The 16,901-nt window shown below is 40.7% G+C and overlaps 2 protein-coding genes across 4 annotated transcripts; both read right to left on the bottom strand.

Annotated features, from left to right (window-relative positions):
* Positions 1-1,518: 1,518 nt before the first annotated feature.
* On the bottom strand, positions 1,519-6,499 carry pvalb9 (parvalbumin 9). 2 transcript variants are annotated; one of them, XM_021576167.3, is made up of 5 exons: positions 6,166-6,499; positions 5,206-5,273; positions 4,618-4,750; positions 3,440-3,549; positions 1,519-1,870 (listed from the first exon to the last, which is right to left on the bottom strand). In XM_021576167.3, exons 2-5 carry the CDS (start codon positions 5,264-5,266, stop codon positions 1,845-1,847), a joined length of 330 nt encoding a protein of 109 aa, XP_021431842.1. In that variant the 5' UTR covers positions 5,267-5,273; positions 6,166-6,499; the 3' UTR covers positions 1,519-1,844. The 2 variants fall into 2 exon arrangements, with proteins under 2 accessions (XP_021431842.1, XP_021431844.1); XM_021576169.3 differs by having other exon boundaries at positions 5,654-6,171.
* A 5,042-nt stretch (positions 6,500-11,541) lies between these two features.
* On the bottom strand, positions 11,542-13,895 carry pvalb2 (parvalbumin 2). Of its 2 annotated transcripts, XM_090211861.1 has the most exons (5): positions 13,813-13,895; positions 12,911-12,974; positions 12,458-12,590; positions 12,074-12,183; positions 11,542-11,948 (listed from the first exon to the last, which is right to left on the bottom strand). In XM_090211861.1, exons 2-5 carry the CDS (start codon positions 12,966-12,968, stop codon positions 11,923-11,925), a joined length of 327 nt encoding a protein of 108 aa, XP_090067987.1. In that variant the 5' UTR covers positions 12,969-12,974; positions 13,813-13,895; the 3' UTR covers positions 11,542-11,922.
* Between the last annotated feature and the right edge of the window lie 3,006 nt (positions 13,896-16,901).

The following is a 16,901-nucleotide window of genomic DNA, read 5'->3' on the forward strand; positions in this document are numbered from 1 at the left end:
GTCTGTCCATTCTAGTATTCTAATTCCTAATTATTTTGGAACTGGCTCTGTCTCATTTTTCTCTCATCACTTTAAGTTTAATTCATTCAACAGAAACCTGAGGGGTAGTCTTTCCAATGAGAAATTGAGAGGCCCTGGATACTGTAACCTTAAACTCTGTCACCTCCCTTTGTGTCACCTCAATTTGCTTTAATTCTTTAAAGCGTCAATCAGGAGTTGAGACAATAACGTGTCCTCCCCACCCCTGTTTCGGTAAAAAGCTGAGGAATAGGGCTGGAGAAGTGTAACTACACTGAAATTCATAAACATTGGGATGGATGCAAGGAATGATCAGCCATGATGTATAATCAAATGTATTGTTTAGTTTCCAATTTTGTTTATGTTTACTTTGTTTACAAACATTCCAGTGAAACAGGCTTATATTTTGGATTCTGATGGGGTATGACAGTTGAACTAAGCTCATGGGGCATTTATTGTATAAGTTATATTCTTCAAGAGTCAATGGGTACATTTAATTAATTCAGAAGTCCAAAACTGGATGAAGCAACTGCAGATTGCCCCTTTAACACTGTTATTCCAGACCTATTCCTGGACAAACAATGAGCAAGGTCCCTTTATGAATTATTGAATTTTCTATCAATCACAAAATAAGGTTTCTATTGTTCTGATGAAACTGAAGAATAAACAAGGTTATTTTCAGTAAACTAAGACAAGAATAACCTAATCATTAAATATTCAAAGGAATATATAAAAACAATCTTGTAAATTCAATGGAATAATTTTATGCTCAGTGTTGATCATTAGCCCTTTATGACAGCTGTCCCAAAAACATACACACACACACACACCTAATGTGGTGTAGCCGACACAAGGTGTTACCCAATATAGCTAGAGACAGACTGGTAAGGTCACCGTCTCACTTTTACTAGATACTTACTCTAAACACTGAGGGAAATTAAACAGAACAACTCCCTTTACACTTAATTGCCAGAAACAGCAGGCAAGGTTTTCACTTTCTCCTTCGACCCAGTTGTCTGAATGGGCACCTCAATGGTATCTTGTTTTTCGTTTCACGTGAAGTAGCTCTATGTATAGGTGGGATGTTGCTGGGAAACCAACCTGAGCTAGCGATGATGCTAACCATTGTAAACATGATGTGAGCTTTACACAGCTAAGACAGACCGCTGGGTCATACAAGCTGTAGGGTATTCATAATGTGATTCAGATGGACAGAACGGTGTTACACAATGTTACAACTAACATAGCAGCTCTCCATGTCTGTTAACATTTAGGTAACACTAAGTAACAAAGTAATAGTGCATGAAATTGATTTCCAGTCAGGATTAGCAGAAATTCTACATTTAATTACGCACTCTCTCAAGGGTTATGTGCACATTCAGTTCAATGTAACATATAGCACTTCCTTACATGGCATCTGTTGTATGGTTACAATACAGGAATTTAACAGATGCAAATGTTCAGCAGTTGTGTTTGAAAGAAAAATGAAATTCGCCACAATAAGTTACAATGTGTTTATTCATTTTTTTGATCGACAATGTAGTGTGCATTGGAAGGAAATATGGGGCGACGCAGCTATACAACCTCCTAGAACGTAATCAAAGGGCAAGTAAAAATGGTTTCATGAATGAATAAGAGAGGGGCTCTGAAAGAAAAACAAAATTTAAGGGCAAAATTCAAGCACAAGGACAAAGAAAAACATATTCCTGGGAATGGAGGCTGCTGTAGGCTTGAGGAAGTTGACTGCAGTCTGGAAGTTGGAGGCTGAGGCTGGAGGAAGGAGAGGAGAATGAACACCTGCTGCTCTCCCGGCTCCCATGGAACTCTCAGGACTGGACCATGATCAGGAATTCTGTGGCAGGAGAGAAAGATTCTGAGATGAGTTCCAAATATGGATTAGAATATGAACATTCAGAGATGAGCGACATCAAAACAGCCTTTTGGAAATGTTGCTCATTATCTAAATCACTTGAACAGACAGCCTATAACTAAACCCTCTTTGGCCTACATATGTAACAGTATGGGTTCTTTAATGAGAATTCACCATTCGTTTTTTGGTTGCTGTGTTTTGTCTGGTTTGAAAGCATAATCTACGCAATTTACATGATTGGATTACAATATGCAATATGACCAAAAATGTTAATGTAAATCAGTTTGTAGCTCATTCGCAAACCAACCTTGTAATCATCTTATGCATACCATCAGGTGCATACATGAGTGTTTTCACAGAATTAATTTGCTCCCTTGTCATAAATATGTGGGATTAAGCAGAACAACCTAGAATTCAAACCTTACATAATACAAACACTTGTAAAACATTTTTTTGTTGTTGTTGTTATTCCTTCAACAGAGGGAAGTGCCAAAAAGCTGACAAAATTACCCTGAACCAAAGAGTTGGTTTGGAACCAGAGATTGTAATAATGTTTAGACGCTGTCTGATTCCTTCATCCGGTTATGCAATCCCAGCCCAGCCAGTCTATGCAGCCCTAGATATTGCTCAAATCTGGCTGGCAGCCATTAATATAGCATCTGGAGGCCCAGACCAGGGTTCAAATAGTATTTGAAATCTTTTGATTGCTTTAGCTGTGTTTGATTGAGCTTGTCTAGGTTATTGGGATCAATGGAATAGACCCAAAAGTGCAAACTTCGCCCATCTGGCACTCCCATGTAGGCTCAATCAAACGCTAACAGTATATGAAAGGTTTCTAATAATATTTTAACCTAGGTCTACTGGAGGCTGTGACTTTTGGATCTCTACTTGCCAATGAGGCCAACTAGAATTGCCATTAAGAGCATCTGTATAAGCTCCAAAATTGGTTTTTGTCACCCTCAAAACCTAGCACAAAACATACGGGAATATAGACACACGAGTGCACAAACACTACTCTATATACAGTATACTCTACAAGGGCTGTCCCAATGCCTTCCTCTTGACCTGAAACATCTAGTGTCTCTACCGCTCATCCTCTATGCATACTCTCTTCTGCCAACTCAGGGCCCTTACTAAAAGCCATACATCTGAGTTGACAGTGGTCAGGGAGGATTACAACTCTAAAGAGCATAACGTTAATCTCACATTACAAAATACACATAGCCATACATTGCCATACATATGAAGAAAGACCTAGTCATGGCCAATGCCAAGTTTGTGAATGTTGGCTTCGATTCAATAGTAGTCTTCCACACAAGAACAGGATTTGCAATCGTCAGGAAAGAACTTTAAACTATTTGATTCAAATTTGAGCCTTCTTTATCTTTTCTCTTGGAAAACAGTCAAAACCAAGAGACTCCCAAAATGTAGTGGATCTCAGAGAGTCTTGGTCTCCTGCTCATCAAAATCCCTACAAGGAAATACTAACAGCCTTACCAATTGGCTCATGATAATACCCCAGCCTGCAGGTGATTGCAGAAAGCCACTCACCTTCTACTCCGATTTTGCCATCGTTGTCATCATCAGCTGCAGACAGGAAGCCTTTGCACTCAGCGTCCGTCAGCGTCCGCGCCCCGGGGACAAACCGTTGCAGGAAGAACCTAGGGAAGTACACACACACACAAACAGAGTACACACAATCATAATACACACATATATACAAGCATTATGTGAGCCTTACACATACCACATACTGTACCATGTGTCACACACACACACACACACACACACACACACACACACACACACACACACACACACACAACTTGTGTTCCAGCACAGCCCTTTTAGGCATAAAGGTTATTTGGTTCCAGTTTAACAAGGATTGAAAGTAATATAGCTAGGCTTTATAGCCGAAACTTCAAATTATCTACTCTCTGGCACAATGCTCAGCCTGGTCTCTTGACAGCTTTGTAACAATATAGTATGTTTTTTTGCTGCACAGTCTCTATATGCATTCTCATAGGAGGTGAGGGAAAGTGGATTGAGTGAAAACTCTGCTATACTGCATCCATCCAAGAACTCAAATGCACTTGGGTCATACAGTTGGTGTCCTAAGGTTAGCTGGCTGGCACATTTATATAATGTAGACAGTGCATTATATAATGCAAATATATAATAATTATTGTTTTTTTTACCCATGGATTATACTAAGGCTTAATGGTAGCCTTCCATTAAAATGACAGGGGAGTGGAATTGTAGAATTTGATCTCATTGACATTTGTTGCGCTTGCAACAAAAATAGGTCATTGTATTAAATATTATTAAGTCCCCTGTCACTCAGCATACATTTTGAAATGCTCTCTGTGGTTCTGATGGCTCACCAGGCAGCCGCCAGCACAGCTGGTGGTCCTGTGTGGATTCGCTGGTAAGAGAGTGCCGCTGACAAAGCCAAGGTCATGGGTTCAATTCCCACAGGGATCAAGTAATCTTCATAAAAATGTATGGTATGTGCTCACTGTACTGTGAGTTGCTATGGGTAAAAGCATCTTCTAATTGGAACAGTTGTAGCTTTGAAACCCACCAGGGGGCCACATATAGCCAAATGAATTTATGTGTTAACGGTAAGTCACTTTGAATAAAGGTGTCAGTAAAACGCCCATGTATTATCATTACAGGAAGCACAGGAAAGTGTCCCTCTATCTAAAGGATTACTCCAAATGTCATACTTGAGCTCTGACTCCTCGATGAAGCCACTGTTGTCCTCGTCAAGGATCTGGAAGACATCTTTGACTTCTTTGGGAGATTTGGAGGTCAGGCCACACAGCTGGGAAAACTTCTTAAAGCTGAAGGAGTCTGGGGCTGAAGGGAGTGAGGGAGAACACATGCACCCATAAATGTACCAATGCATGCACACACAGCGCGCATACACACCCGGGTTAGAGTTCAGGCAAGGTTGACTCCCTGATGAGCTTAAAAGATAGCGTGGTGCAGTCCAGACTGGAGATTTATCCCTGCGTGTCTCTCTCTTTACAGGCTGGCACACAGACACTCTTCTTAAAGAGTCCTTTTCACCCCAGCATATGGACTAAACCCATCCTCAGGATGCTAAATTCTAGTGCAATAGTCTGTGGGCGACTGCCAGCCTACTACTGAGTAGGAAGCACTCTCTTCTGCCTGACAATAACTCTACAGTACATGATCATAGTCTGTTACAACCCTACCATCTCTCTCCTCTCTCTGTTTTTCTCTCATTCTCTGTCCTTCTGTCTCTCTCTCTCTCTCTCTCTATCAGGCAGTCCTGAGGTAAGACCCACCTTGGCACTCCTTGACGGCATTCTCAATAGCCTCCGCGGAAAGGATAGAAGTGAGTGACATATTAATCCTATTGGACAGAGGAACAACGGAGTAAATTATTCACACACACACACACACACACACACACACACACAGGCTGTTCAAAGAGTCAGGTCCAGTCAATTCATTTAGAGAATATCAGTCAGTAATCTCCGACTGCATTCATTGAAAAAAGCAGCTGGATTACGTAAGGATGTACAGTAGGCTATGCCAATAATAATGCCTTGTTACGAAATGTATCTTAACATAAAATAAAAAAATAAAATGTATGCAATGTTACACAATGCAAGGCAATGCTACACATCAATTTCTTAAGAATATTCTTCTGAATATTTCTCAAATCAATTCATTTCAAGTAACCACAACAAACACAGCACTGAATTGAACACATAATACGTTCAAACCTACCTGTATTCCCTCTCTCTCCCTACGAGACTTTGATTTCTAAAACCGAATGTTTTAGTTTGTTTTTCTCTGTCAACCTCTTCCCTCTCTCCTTGCTCTGATAATCTGTTGATGTCAATTTGACTGATGTTGATGTCCCTGTTCTGTCTGCTTTAGCGTAATCTGGCTGCTCGATACGATTCGTCTGATGTAAACGATTTGAAATTACCTGGCAAAAATGTTACTATCGATAAACACGCAACAATATTTATGGAAGCAGATGCGTAACTGTGACTACAAAGTGGATTAAGAAAGGTATTTGCTACTTCTGGAAAACCTTAAAACAAAAATCCTGTTAAAAACACAAATCCCGAGAAAAATCACCTAAGTGTCAGCCAGGTAAATGGACCTGCAACTTCCTCTGCCGTGTATGATCTGAGCCGCACTAGGCTACCTGAGCATCACTCACTCGGTCGGCAAAGTAACCACACGCACAAATCACACCAAAAACTCGACCAGTCCTTTATCCTACTCACCGCTTTGATGATCTTGCCCGCGCCGGTGTCCAAACCAGAATATGCCAGGTCTTGTGGTGACTGATGACTGCCGATTAATATTTATATATGGACTGGAAACACATAAAATCTGCGATGCTTGAGTTACCTGTCCGTGTATCAAATTCTCACAGCCAGGCCACTTTCGAATTGCTTACCTAACTAATTAACCGTTAACCTACTATTTAAATATTTGCCTTGACTGGTTGATGCGTGTAAATACTGAAACCTGTACCGCCCTTTTTCTATAGCAGGCAGACAAGTGTTTCACGCTTCTCTCTCTGTCTCTCTCACTCTCTCCCCCCCACACCACGTGTAAATAAACATATTTGACCTACAGTCTAATTGGTAACAAATTATGTAGGTATTTAACATTGATAAATAATATTAACAAATCATCAATAGAAACACTTATTGACAGATCCATTAGAAGATAAAAATGGGCATTTCCCAAGTAGCCCCAAAATATGAATTCCCCTACTATTCTATCAAAAAACCAAGTGGTAGCAGATGGGGCCAGCTTATCTGATACACTATATACAAAAGTATGTGAACACGCCTTAAAAATGTGTGGATTCAGCTATTTCAGCCACACCATGCTGACAGGTGTATAAAATCGAGCAAACAGTCATGCAATCTCCATAGACAAACTTTGGCATTAGAATGGCCTGGTCATAGGATGCCACCTTTCCAGCAAGTCAGTTCATCAAATTTCTTCCCTGCTAGAGCTGCCCCGGTTAAGTGCTGTTATTGTGTAGTGGAAATTTCTAGGAGTAACACACAAAAATCGTCTGTCCTCGGTTGCAACACTCACTACTGAGTTCCAAACTGCCTATGGAGGGAACTTCAGCACAATAACTATTCGTCAGGAGATTAATGAAATTGGTTTCTATGGCCGAGCTGCCGCACACAAGCCTAAAATCACCATATGCAATGCCAATCATTGGCTGGAGTGGTGTAAAGCTGTAACGGTTTTCTTGTGGTGAAAGAGAGGCGGACCAAAATGCAGCGTGGCTCTGGCGGATCCTGGCTCTGGCGGCTCTGGCGGATCCTGGCTGACTGGCGGCTCTGGCGGATCCTGGCTGACTGGCGGCTCTGGCGGCTCCATGCTGACTGGCGGCTCTGGCGGCTCCATGCTGACTGGCTGCTCTGGCGGCTCCATAATGACAGGCGGCTCTGGCGGCTCGATGCTGACAGGCGGCTCTGACGTCGCTGCCTCTCCTGCTCCTCGTAATGCCGCCTCTCTGCTTTCGCTGCCTCCAGCTCTGCTTTGGGGCGGCGATATTTCCCTGGCTCTGCCCAGGGTCCTTTTCCGTCCAAATCGTCCTCCCAAGTCCATGAGTCTTGTGATGCTGGCTGCTTCTCCTGCTCTTGCTGCTTGTCACCACGCCGCTTGGTCCTGTTGTGGTGGGTGATTCTGTAACGGTTTTCTTCTGGTCAAAGAGAGGCGGACCAAAATGCAGCGTGGTTATCTTTATACATCTTTTTAATGAAAGATGAAAATAGAACAATATACAAAACAAGAAACGTGAAAAAACCGAAACAGCCCTATCTGGTGCAACAAAGACAGGAAACAATCACCCACAAGAGACCTAAAGAATATGGCTGCCTAAATATGGTTCCCAATCAGAGACAACGATAACCACCTGCCTCTGATTGAGAACCACTCTAGGCAACCATAGACTTACCTAGACTACTATACTAAACACAACCCCATCAATCTACAAAACCCCTAGACAAGACAAACACATAATTCACCCATGTCACACCCTGGCCTAACCAAAATAATAAAGAGAAGACAGAATACTAAGACCAGGGCGTGACAAAAGCTAGCCGCCATTGGACTCTGGAGCAGTGGAAACGCGTTCTCTGGAGTGGTGAATCCCGCTTCACCATCTGGCAGTCCGACGGACAAATCTGGGTTTGGCAGATGCCAGGAGAACGCTAGCTGCCCAAATGCACAGTGCCAACTGTAAAGTTTGGTGGATGAGTAATAATGGTCTGGGGCAGTTTTTCATGGTTCGGGCTAGGCCCCTTAGTTCCAGTGAAGGGAAATCTTAACGCTGAAGCATACAATGACATTCTAGATGACTCTGTGCTGCCAACTTTGTTGAAAAAGAGTTTGGGGAAGGCCATTTCCTGTTTCAGCATGACAATGCCCCCATGCACAAAGTGAGATCCATACAAAAATGGTTTGTTGAGATCAGTGTGGAAGAACTTGACTGGCTTGCACAGAGCCACAGTGCATGGCCATGTAGTGTATATCCATGTAGTGTATATTTAGTAGTGTATAAGCTCAGTACCTAGTGCAAGTGATTTAAGGCTACTGTACACATTATTTTACTGTTTTAGACTTGCTTATTTCAAAAGGTGATTTTAGTTTATGAACATGCAGGAAATGGTTTGAATAAAACAGTATGAAATGTTTGCGCTATGCACTGCATCTCTTTACTGTGTGGCCTTGTTAAACTCTCAGGGTACCAAACAGTGTTCAATTTCACTGTAAAGGTGAATAGCCCACACACAGTATTCTTCCTCGTGAAGATAAATTCACTCAACCTGCACTGTGCTGGTGATTCCACCTGGTCGCTATAACAACCAGCTTGGCTGCGGTGAGGGATGTGTAACATAGCAGTGGAGGCTCTCAAAACATCAGACGCAGCAGCAGTATCTCTCATGACTTGATTTAGTCAGGAGAAAATGAAGGTGGAGGGAAGATACATATATAATGAGGACCAAGGGAATTATTACTCTCCATTATACTCAACCCCAAACCCAGTCCAATCTTTTACCAACCATTTGTCTCTTGATTGACAGATCTTGTTACATGATGGGAATCCTGATGATAAGTGAAAATACGTATGTAAAGGCCAAAAACCAATTACACAGCTATGTCATGGAAACTAGACTGCATAACAGGTTTGTGAAACTCACAAAAAGACAGCTTCATTCAATGCTAGACAGCGCCTCTGGCTTCAGATCGTCTGACTTGGACACTACCTAGTGTTTTTTTTCTGCTACTGCAGAGGCCTCAACAATGGCGCCTGAATCAAACTGGAATCAATGTGGGCTTTAGAAATTGAATAGAAATCAGACTCATCCCTTATTGATATTTAATATAACGGTGAATAATGGGCCATGACTCATTTGAATATTTCGGGGCAATTTTGGCCTACTAATGTGTTTGTTGTGTTGTGTTGTCTATAGTTTGTCTGTCTTTAGCCTTGTAGGCCTACACTAGAAGGCACATGTTATTGTTCACTGGTCATGTGAACCCTATAGGCACACAGGTGACAAATAAGTATGGATGCACAGGCCATAGAGATAGATAGAGGACTCAAGTGCCCAAAAGCCCATTTTAGCAGGGGCAGCACCATTGAGGACTTTTACCATTTTGAAGTACTCAACTGGATGGGACTTCTTATGGGTTAAAGAAGGATCATATAATGCCATTCAGTTCACCAGGAGAAATCAGCCAATGAATTACACTCGTGAGCAAACAGTCCATAACTGCAACCTTGGCTTTATAACTGTTCCAAAAACACCCTCCAGGTGGCAGTATATACCCTTTCAGTTTGTTTACCAACATAGAAGTAGTAGAAAAAGATAATTGACTGTTTCAAAATGGAGATGGTCCTAATAGCGCTGCCCATGCTCTCACAGACGCCATAACGGGACAGATATAGAACATGTTCCACTGCCCAAAGGTTGCTGACGAATGCCAGATCTTGCAACACCTGGATAGGTATTTTATATATCAGCTAAACACATCATATGTTATAGCAATCCCGATGGCACAGCCGATGACGTTGCACACAACCATTGGTTGATGCATGCAACGTTAGAGCTGGGGGAACACGACCACAATGTTGCATCCTCTGACTATGTCTATGGCACAGGCAAAGTAGAAAAAGTGTTACATTCCTTAGGCAGTTTTTCTGGTTAGTGCATGGAAGAAATAGACCAGAACTGTGACCATTTTCTTCAATGGTAAAAGTCCTTTTTGCATCATCTTTATAATCCACCGTCTTTGGCACATGTATGGAGAGCCTAGTAATTACATCTGTCTGTATGAAATTGTTGCAGACGGTTTAAAAAAAAACTTTGCTGGTAATAAATGGGCAAAGATAGCGTCTGGAAAGTTATGTTTTACATGCGTTTATGGACATTTCATTTGCAATCCCACCTGTAGAGTGGCTATCAGGAACTTTTGACTAGGTAAGAATTTACCTCTCGAGGAGATTGGCTTAGTTTATGGACATTGGATTTAATCTTTCTCCTGCAACTGGTTAGTCTGGCTGACACCTAACTCAAAGTCCTCCTGACTTCAGTTGTCAACTGGTTAGTCTGGCTGACACCTAACTCAAAGTCCTCCTGACTTCAGTTGTCAACTGGTTAGTCTGGCTGACACCTAACTCAAAGTCCTCCTGACTTCAGTTGTCAACTGGTTAGTCTGGCTGACACCTAACTCAAAGTCCTCCTGACTTCAGTTGTCAGTACGATACACTGATAATTAAGGGGGCTTTTACAGGTTGGTTCTCCTCTGGGCTTTCACACTCAAACAGCCACAGGCACAGCCCCACCCACCCCCAGAGTGCCGCCCCCTTCCATTACTACTGTTGGATTTTCAAATCCAAACAACAAGAGGTCTCAAACACACCAGAAGAAAAATACATTTGAGAGAACTAATCAATGCTTTTGCTCAATTTCTGAGTGAATATTGCATTAATAAACAGCCTCCTGTCCAGACGAGTAAGTCACAGCTCTTCCTGTGTGGTCACTTGGGTCGTGTCAGCCAGGCTGGCAACTGATTACAACTGCCATGGAATTATTACTGATGAACAAGAGGAGGGGGAAAAAAATGTATCTTGCCAAAACTCATGAATGGCAGCAGTGGATCGAAGGACGGTGGGGTATGTGCACAGGTGCCGCTGTAAAATTTGAATCGGCTATCAGGAACCTTTGACCAGGTTAACCACTAGGTTACAAGGAAGATCTATTCTGTCTTAGTGACTCAGGAATATACATGGCTGGAGGTGTAACCACTTAATGTTAGTTACTATATGACACATGACTGTTCCAGTTCTCAAAAGAAAATCAATGGACAACCATTGATCTCTCATCTCCTCATCTTAGTTACTATGTGTTGATATGTTTGATGATAAATAGCTGCTATTTATCATGTAAGAGGATGCTTAACAATATACCCTCTTCGCACCATCCTACTGACCCGAACTGTGCTGGATTATTCAAGTGGGTCAGGTGATGACAAAATTCCCCTCTAGTCTAAATAGATACTCTCATGTGGAGTGGCACTGAACATGAAAGCAAACTGTAAAGAAAAGATGAGACACCATATTGAAAAAGAACGTTTATTCTTTTCTATATATCGTCTGACGTCCATTTCCCAAAAAGTGCATCATTGATTGGACACTAAAGCAAAACTCAAATGAATGAGGACAGGGGAGAGACACAGCCACGCTACATTTACATTCATAGTGGACAGAAAGATGCACTATGGGTAGACAGTCACAGGCTGTGTCTGATATGACCCCCTGTTCCCAATATAGTGCACTACTTTTGCCCATCAGCTCTGGGAAAAGGTATTGCACTATGCCTGGGAAAGGGTGTCATTTCAGACACAGTAACAGTCACGTGTATAAAAGTGTTAAGATGAAAAGGGGGATGTCTTGGGTCAAGTTGTTCCTTCAGATCAAGAGGTGTTGGTCAGGTCTTCATTTATCCCTTGATCATGGCAGCGAACTCTGCAAAAGTGAACACACCATTTTTTTGTATTAATAATATGAATGGTTCAATAATTTTCAATTTCAACTGAGATTGCGAAGACTTGAAATAACATTCCCAAATTCCAAAAAGGAATAATCCTCACCATCAACTCCAATCATGCCATCACCATCTTTGTCCCCGTCAGCCAGGAAAGCCTTGGTCTCAGCGTCAGTCAGAGCTCTGGCAGAGGCAGAGAAGTTCTGCAGGAACAGCCTGGATGGATACAGAACAAACAGGCAATAAGCAAAGACTGTAACCACAGACTATGCTGATGCTTTCCTGCTCTACTCATATTTTGGGGGAGGGGACTCTATTTTGCTGAGACAGAAATAGGAACCCCGTTCCCTACAGAGGGGTAGGTTTAAAGTGACGTCCTTTTTTTGCCCCCACACTTAACAATCAGTAAAGCCCTATAAAGGGAACATTAATTTTAAGAAACATGATCAAAGGTGTTATATGATGAGTGTAATATCAGAGGGGTCCTTACTTGAGCTCATCCTCCTCAATGAAGCCACTCTTGTCCTGGTCAATGACGTAGAAGGCCTTCTTTACATCATCGTTGGACTTGCCGGCCAGGCCAACCTTGGCGAAGAAAGCCTTGTGGTTGAAGGAGTCAGCAGCTGTGGGGAGATCAGTTATCCATTAAAATGCTGTCAGAGGATTTCACAGTTACAAATATACTTAACAATACTGCTGTGCCAGGGCTGTGCCCACTTGCCCATGGCTAGTCTAGTGGTTGACCTGCTGCCCCCAGACTGGAGGCAACGGTTCAATATTCCGGTCTAGCCACTCTTTTCTGTGCTATATCCCTCTCATCTCTCTCCTCAACGACCACAAAAATGAAAGAAGCCTGCTATATACAATCTTGCCCACAAACACAGAGATCCTACAATAGGGAGAGAGAGTAGAAAATGAACTGAGGCATCTACAAGAGGTTTACCTGTGCAAGCAGCAAGGGCTGCAGCAACATCAGCATCGTTAAGACCGGCGAAGGACATGGTTAGCTGGGGAAACAGCAGAGAAGATCAGTTACAGCGAAGCAAATGTTTTTCTGTTCATCACCTGCTTCTGTACAGCAACCGCAAAGACTGATTTCATTATGCTGAGTCTCTGTCCTTTATCAGAGTTGGATATTTGGAAGATTGAACCACCCTATATTAAACCATTGCATTTCCTAATAATATAAATGGTAATAACATAGTTGTTGTAGTTAACATAGTTATTGTGCTGTTATTAACATCTGAAAAACAAGTTATATTATTTTGTTTAGTTTTAGTTATTTGAGTTATTTTTGGTTATTTTGGGTAGTTTTGGATCTTTTAGTTAGAGTTGGTTATTTTGGTTAGTTTTGGTTCTTTTGATTAGTTTTAGTTAGTTTTGGATCTTTTGGATAGTTTTGGATCTTTTGGTTAGTTTTGGTTCTTTTGATTAGTTTTAGTTAGTTTTGGATCTTTTGGATAGTTTTGGATCTTTTGGTTAGTTTTGGTTCTTTTGGTTAGTTTTGGTTCTTTTGGTTAATGTTAGTTATTTTACTTAGTTTTTGATATTTTGGTTAGGATAGGTTCACACAACAGAGAGCATCAGGATGGACAGTCCTCTATTCCAAAACCTGGATTTGCAGGCAGTGAGTGATATATCATCCCAATGATGTAGCCTAGTCATTCCATTTGGTTCCTTGATTATTCCAAAGGCAAAAAAAACGTGTCCTGCGTTTCTTTAATTGAGATGCTTCCATCATGTTCCGTTCCATAGCAAGGTGTAGTAAAGCCGAAGGGTTGAAGATACATGCAAGATGTTGTCGACCTGACAAGACGAAGATTCATCCCTCTGCAACAGACTCACCTCAGGTTTGGCTTTAACGCTTGAGTGGATTCGCAAAGATGATTCTGCCAACTGGTGTAAGCCCCCCTGCCCAAGCCCTCGACCTTATATACCCTACTCACCCGAAATATGAGGCAAAATGTAATAGACACCGCATGCAAAGCAGTTGGTTGAAAATGTGTCCAGTAGTCAGTGTCCTTTCTATTTATATCTACATACATGAAGATGCTTAAATGGTACTTGTTTGCAAAAGTGCTTAATATTAAATCGGGCTAATAATATACGCTGGTATTGATGACATAGATTTGCCGCTGATGCAGATTTATATTGTGTTAAAATCCATACTGATGACAATATTAGGTAAATTAGATTTGTAGTTATTGAAAACTTGACTTTATACGCAGATGTTTCTGCATCTTTTGTTGGCTTCGACTTTCATATATATACATATATAAAAATATTTTGATTTCAAATCAAATTGTATTTGTCACATGCGTCGTAACAGTTGTAGACTAACAGTGAAATACTTATTTGGGCATTTATTTATGTTTTACGGTCTGTTTTACAAAATCCATCAACAGCTATCAAGTTTAACAGTTCATAGGCCTAATTTACGACTGAGTTGCTCCGTCTCAATGCGTAATTGGCACGCGCAAAATGTCTGGAATGAGTTGTTGTGCATGTATCTGTCTAACAAAAGTAGAGCCCATGATTTATGGCCATAGGTGTAAGGTGCTGTATTACGCTGCGGAAGAAAACAAACACTTGAATTACTTGAAAGACTAATTATAATAGGGCTGATGTGTCTTCATGTTAAATCATTTAAAAACATTGAAAGCCTTTTTGTTTTGTTATTGAAAAAGCTAAACACCATTTAAACCTCTTAAGGGTGGCCCCTTTTTGAAAATGTTCGCCTAAAATGACATACCCAAATCTAACTGCCTGTAGCTCAGGCCCTGAAGCAAGGATATGCATTTTCTTGGTACCATTTGAAAGGAAACACTTTTAGGTTTGTGGAAATGTGAAAGGAATGTAGGATAATATAACACATTCGATCTGGTAAAAGATAATACAAAGAAAAAAACAACCCTTTTTAATATTTTTTTGTTACCATCATCTTTGAAATGTATTATTCCAGCCCAGGTGCAATTTAGATTTTGGCCACTAGATGGTAGCAGTGTATGTGCAAAGTTTTAGTCTGAATCAATGAACTGTTCAAAATATTTGTATCAAGACTGCCCAAATGTGCCTAATTTGTTTATTAATAACTTTTCATCCTCAAAACTGTGCACTCTCCTCAAACAATAGCATGGTATTCTTTCACTGTAATAGCTACTGTAAATTTGACAGTGCAGTTAGATTAACAATAATTTAAGCTTTCTGCCAGTATCAGATAAGTCTATGTCCTGGGAAATGTTCTTGTTACTTACAACCTCATGCTAATCGCATTAGCCTACGTTAGCTCAACCGTCCCGCAGGGGACCCACCGATCCTGAAGACGTTTTAAAGGACCTGTGCTGTCAGAAACGTGAGTTCTCTGTGTTTTAAATATTTTGCCACACTATAAGGTTGGACTAATACTATGAAATTGTGAAAATTATGATAATGCCCTTTTAGTGTAAAAGCTTTTTGAAAAGAACGCCTGAAATTTCAGCCTGTTTTAGTGGGATGGTGTTTTGGGCTGCCTGGTGACATCACCAGGTGACAAATGAGCTAATAGACTAATAAGAAAGAGTTCCAAACCTCTCTACCAATATCAGCTAGTTTTCAGTTTTCCCCTCCCCACTCAGACCTCTCCCAGACAGTCCAAGCAGTCCTGCTTGAGAAATTGCTCCTAGCTAAGAAGCTATTTTTCTTTCTTTTTGTCCATTTTAATTGAAAACAATTACAGTAAGGTACTTAATTGCTACCCATAAATGGTTTGATATTGAGACGGAAATGACAGCATTGAAACTTTAACAAGTGCATTCAATAACTTAACAGCTCTTTAGAGCTGAGTAAATCAGCAAGTGCATGCTTGAAATTATATATGGTGAAAATAAAAATAAAAGCTCAAGAAACATAATAACAAAATAATTCAAAATCTAGCCCAAAATGTCATATACAATTGTATAGGTTCTTTTATCTGTCATATACAATTGTATAGGTTCTTTTATCTGTCATATACAATTGTATAGGTTCTTTTATCTGTCATATACAATTGTATAGGTTCTTTTATCTGTCATATACAATTGTATAGGTTCTTTTATCTGTCATATACAATTGTATAGGTTCTTTTATCTGTCATATACAATTGTATAGGTTCTTTTATCTGTCATATACAATTGTATAGGTTCTTTTATCTGTCATATACAATTTGCACATTTGGCAAAAAAAAACATTAATTGAATTCTAATTAGGGCCTAATAATTTATGGAACTATTAATCTATATTTCACATCTTTCCTTACAATTGGATGTACTGGTGCCATTTGGGAGGTTCAAAATGTTAATTGGGGACCTCTCTGCTGAGGAATGTGACTCTTTTTCCTGAGAAAGTTTGTAATTTTGTATATTTGTATTATATTATATTTTGTAAATTGTGTGTATGCAGGGCTACCTTGCGAAAGAGACATTGGTCTCAATGGGACTCCCTGTTTAAAGTAAAGGTAAAATAATAATAAAATAAACATATTTTTTAAATCAGTGGCTCAAGGGAGAGAAGAGGGGACACCCGTAGGAATGTATTTGGCACAATGGATAGATTGAGTCAGTCATCACCTCTGTCTAATTGAAGGTTGCCTGGTGTTATTTTGGTCCCTTTCAGGTCCCCTACTCCCCTCCAGGCTGTTTCTCAGTATGGCTATGCTATTATTTACGACAACAGTGAAAGGTGATAGGTCTACTTCTATCATCATTCAAACATTTAGATCTGGGGAGAGCCATTACGCAATACCTAGGCTACTGTACCGTACATCACTCAATTTTAACAATGCTCTCGATGGTGCCATTTCAGATGCAGAAGTCCACATACGAGTATACATACAGTATGTGTGTGACACGGTTAATGTGTCTACATCCCAAATGGCACTAATTAGTAGTGTACTATTTTTGACCAGAGTTCTATGGGCC

The sequence above is a fragment of the Oncorhynchus mykiss genome, chromosome 20 (assembly GCF_057628025.1).
Source record: "Oncorhynchus mykiss isolate SJ-2025 chromosome 20, ASM5762802v1, whole genome shotgun sequence".
NCBI lineage: Eukaryota > Metazoa > Chordata > Actinopteri > Salmoniformes > Salmonidae > Oncorhynchus > Oncorhynchus mykiss.

Coding starts and splice junctions, on each gene's coding strand:
- pvalb9 (XM_021576167.3), bottom strand. CDS start 5,266: ATGTCACTCACTTCTATCCTTTCCGCGGAGGCTATTGAGAATGCCGTC. Junction 4,751..5,205: donor TGCCGTCAAGGAGTGCCAAG/GTGGGTCTTACC, acceptor CACTCCCTTCAG/CCCCAGACTCCTTCAGCTTT. Junction 3,550..4,617: donor ATCGAGGAGTCAGAGCTCAA/GTATGACATTTG, acceptor GTACTTCCCTAG/GTTCTTCCTGCAACGGTTTG.
- pvalb2 (XM_090211861.1), bottom strand. CDS start 12,968: ATGTCCTTCGCCGGTCTTAACGATGCTGATGTTGCTGCAGCCCTTGCT. Junction 12,184..12,457: donor ATTGAGGAGGATGAGCTCAA/GTAAGGACCCCT, acceptor GTATCCATCCAG/GCTGTTCCTGCAGAACTTCT. Junction 11,949..12,073: donor TGGCATGATTGGAGTTGATG/GTGAGGATTATT, acceptor TCACTTTTGCAG/AGTTCGCTGCCATGATCAAG.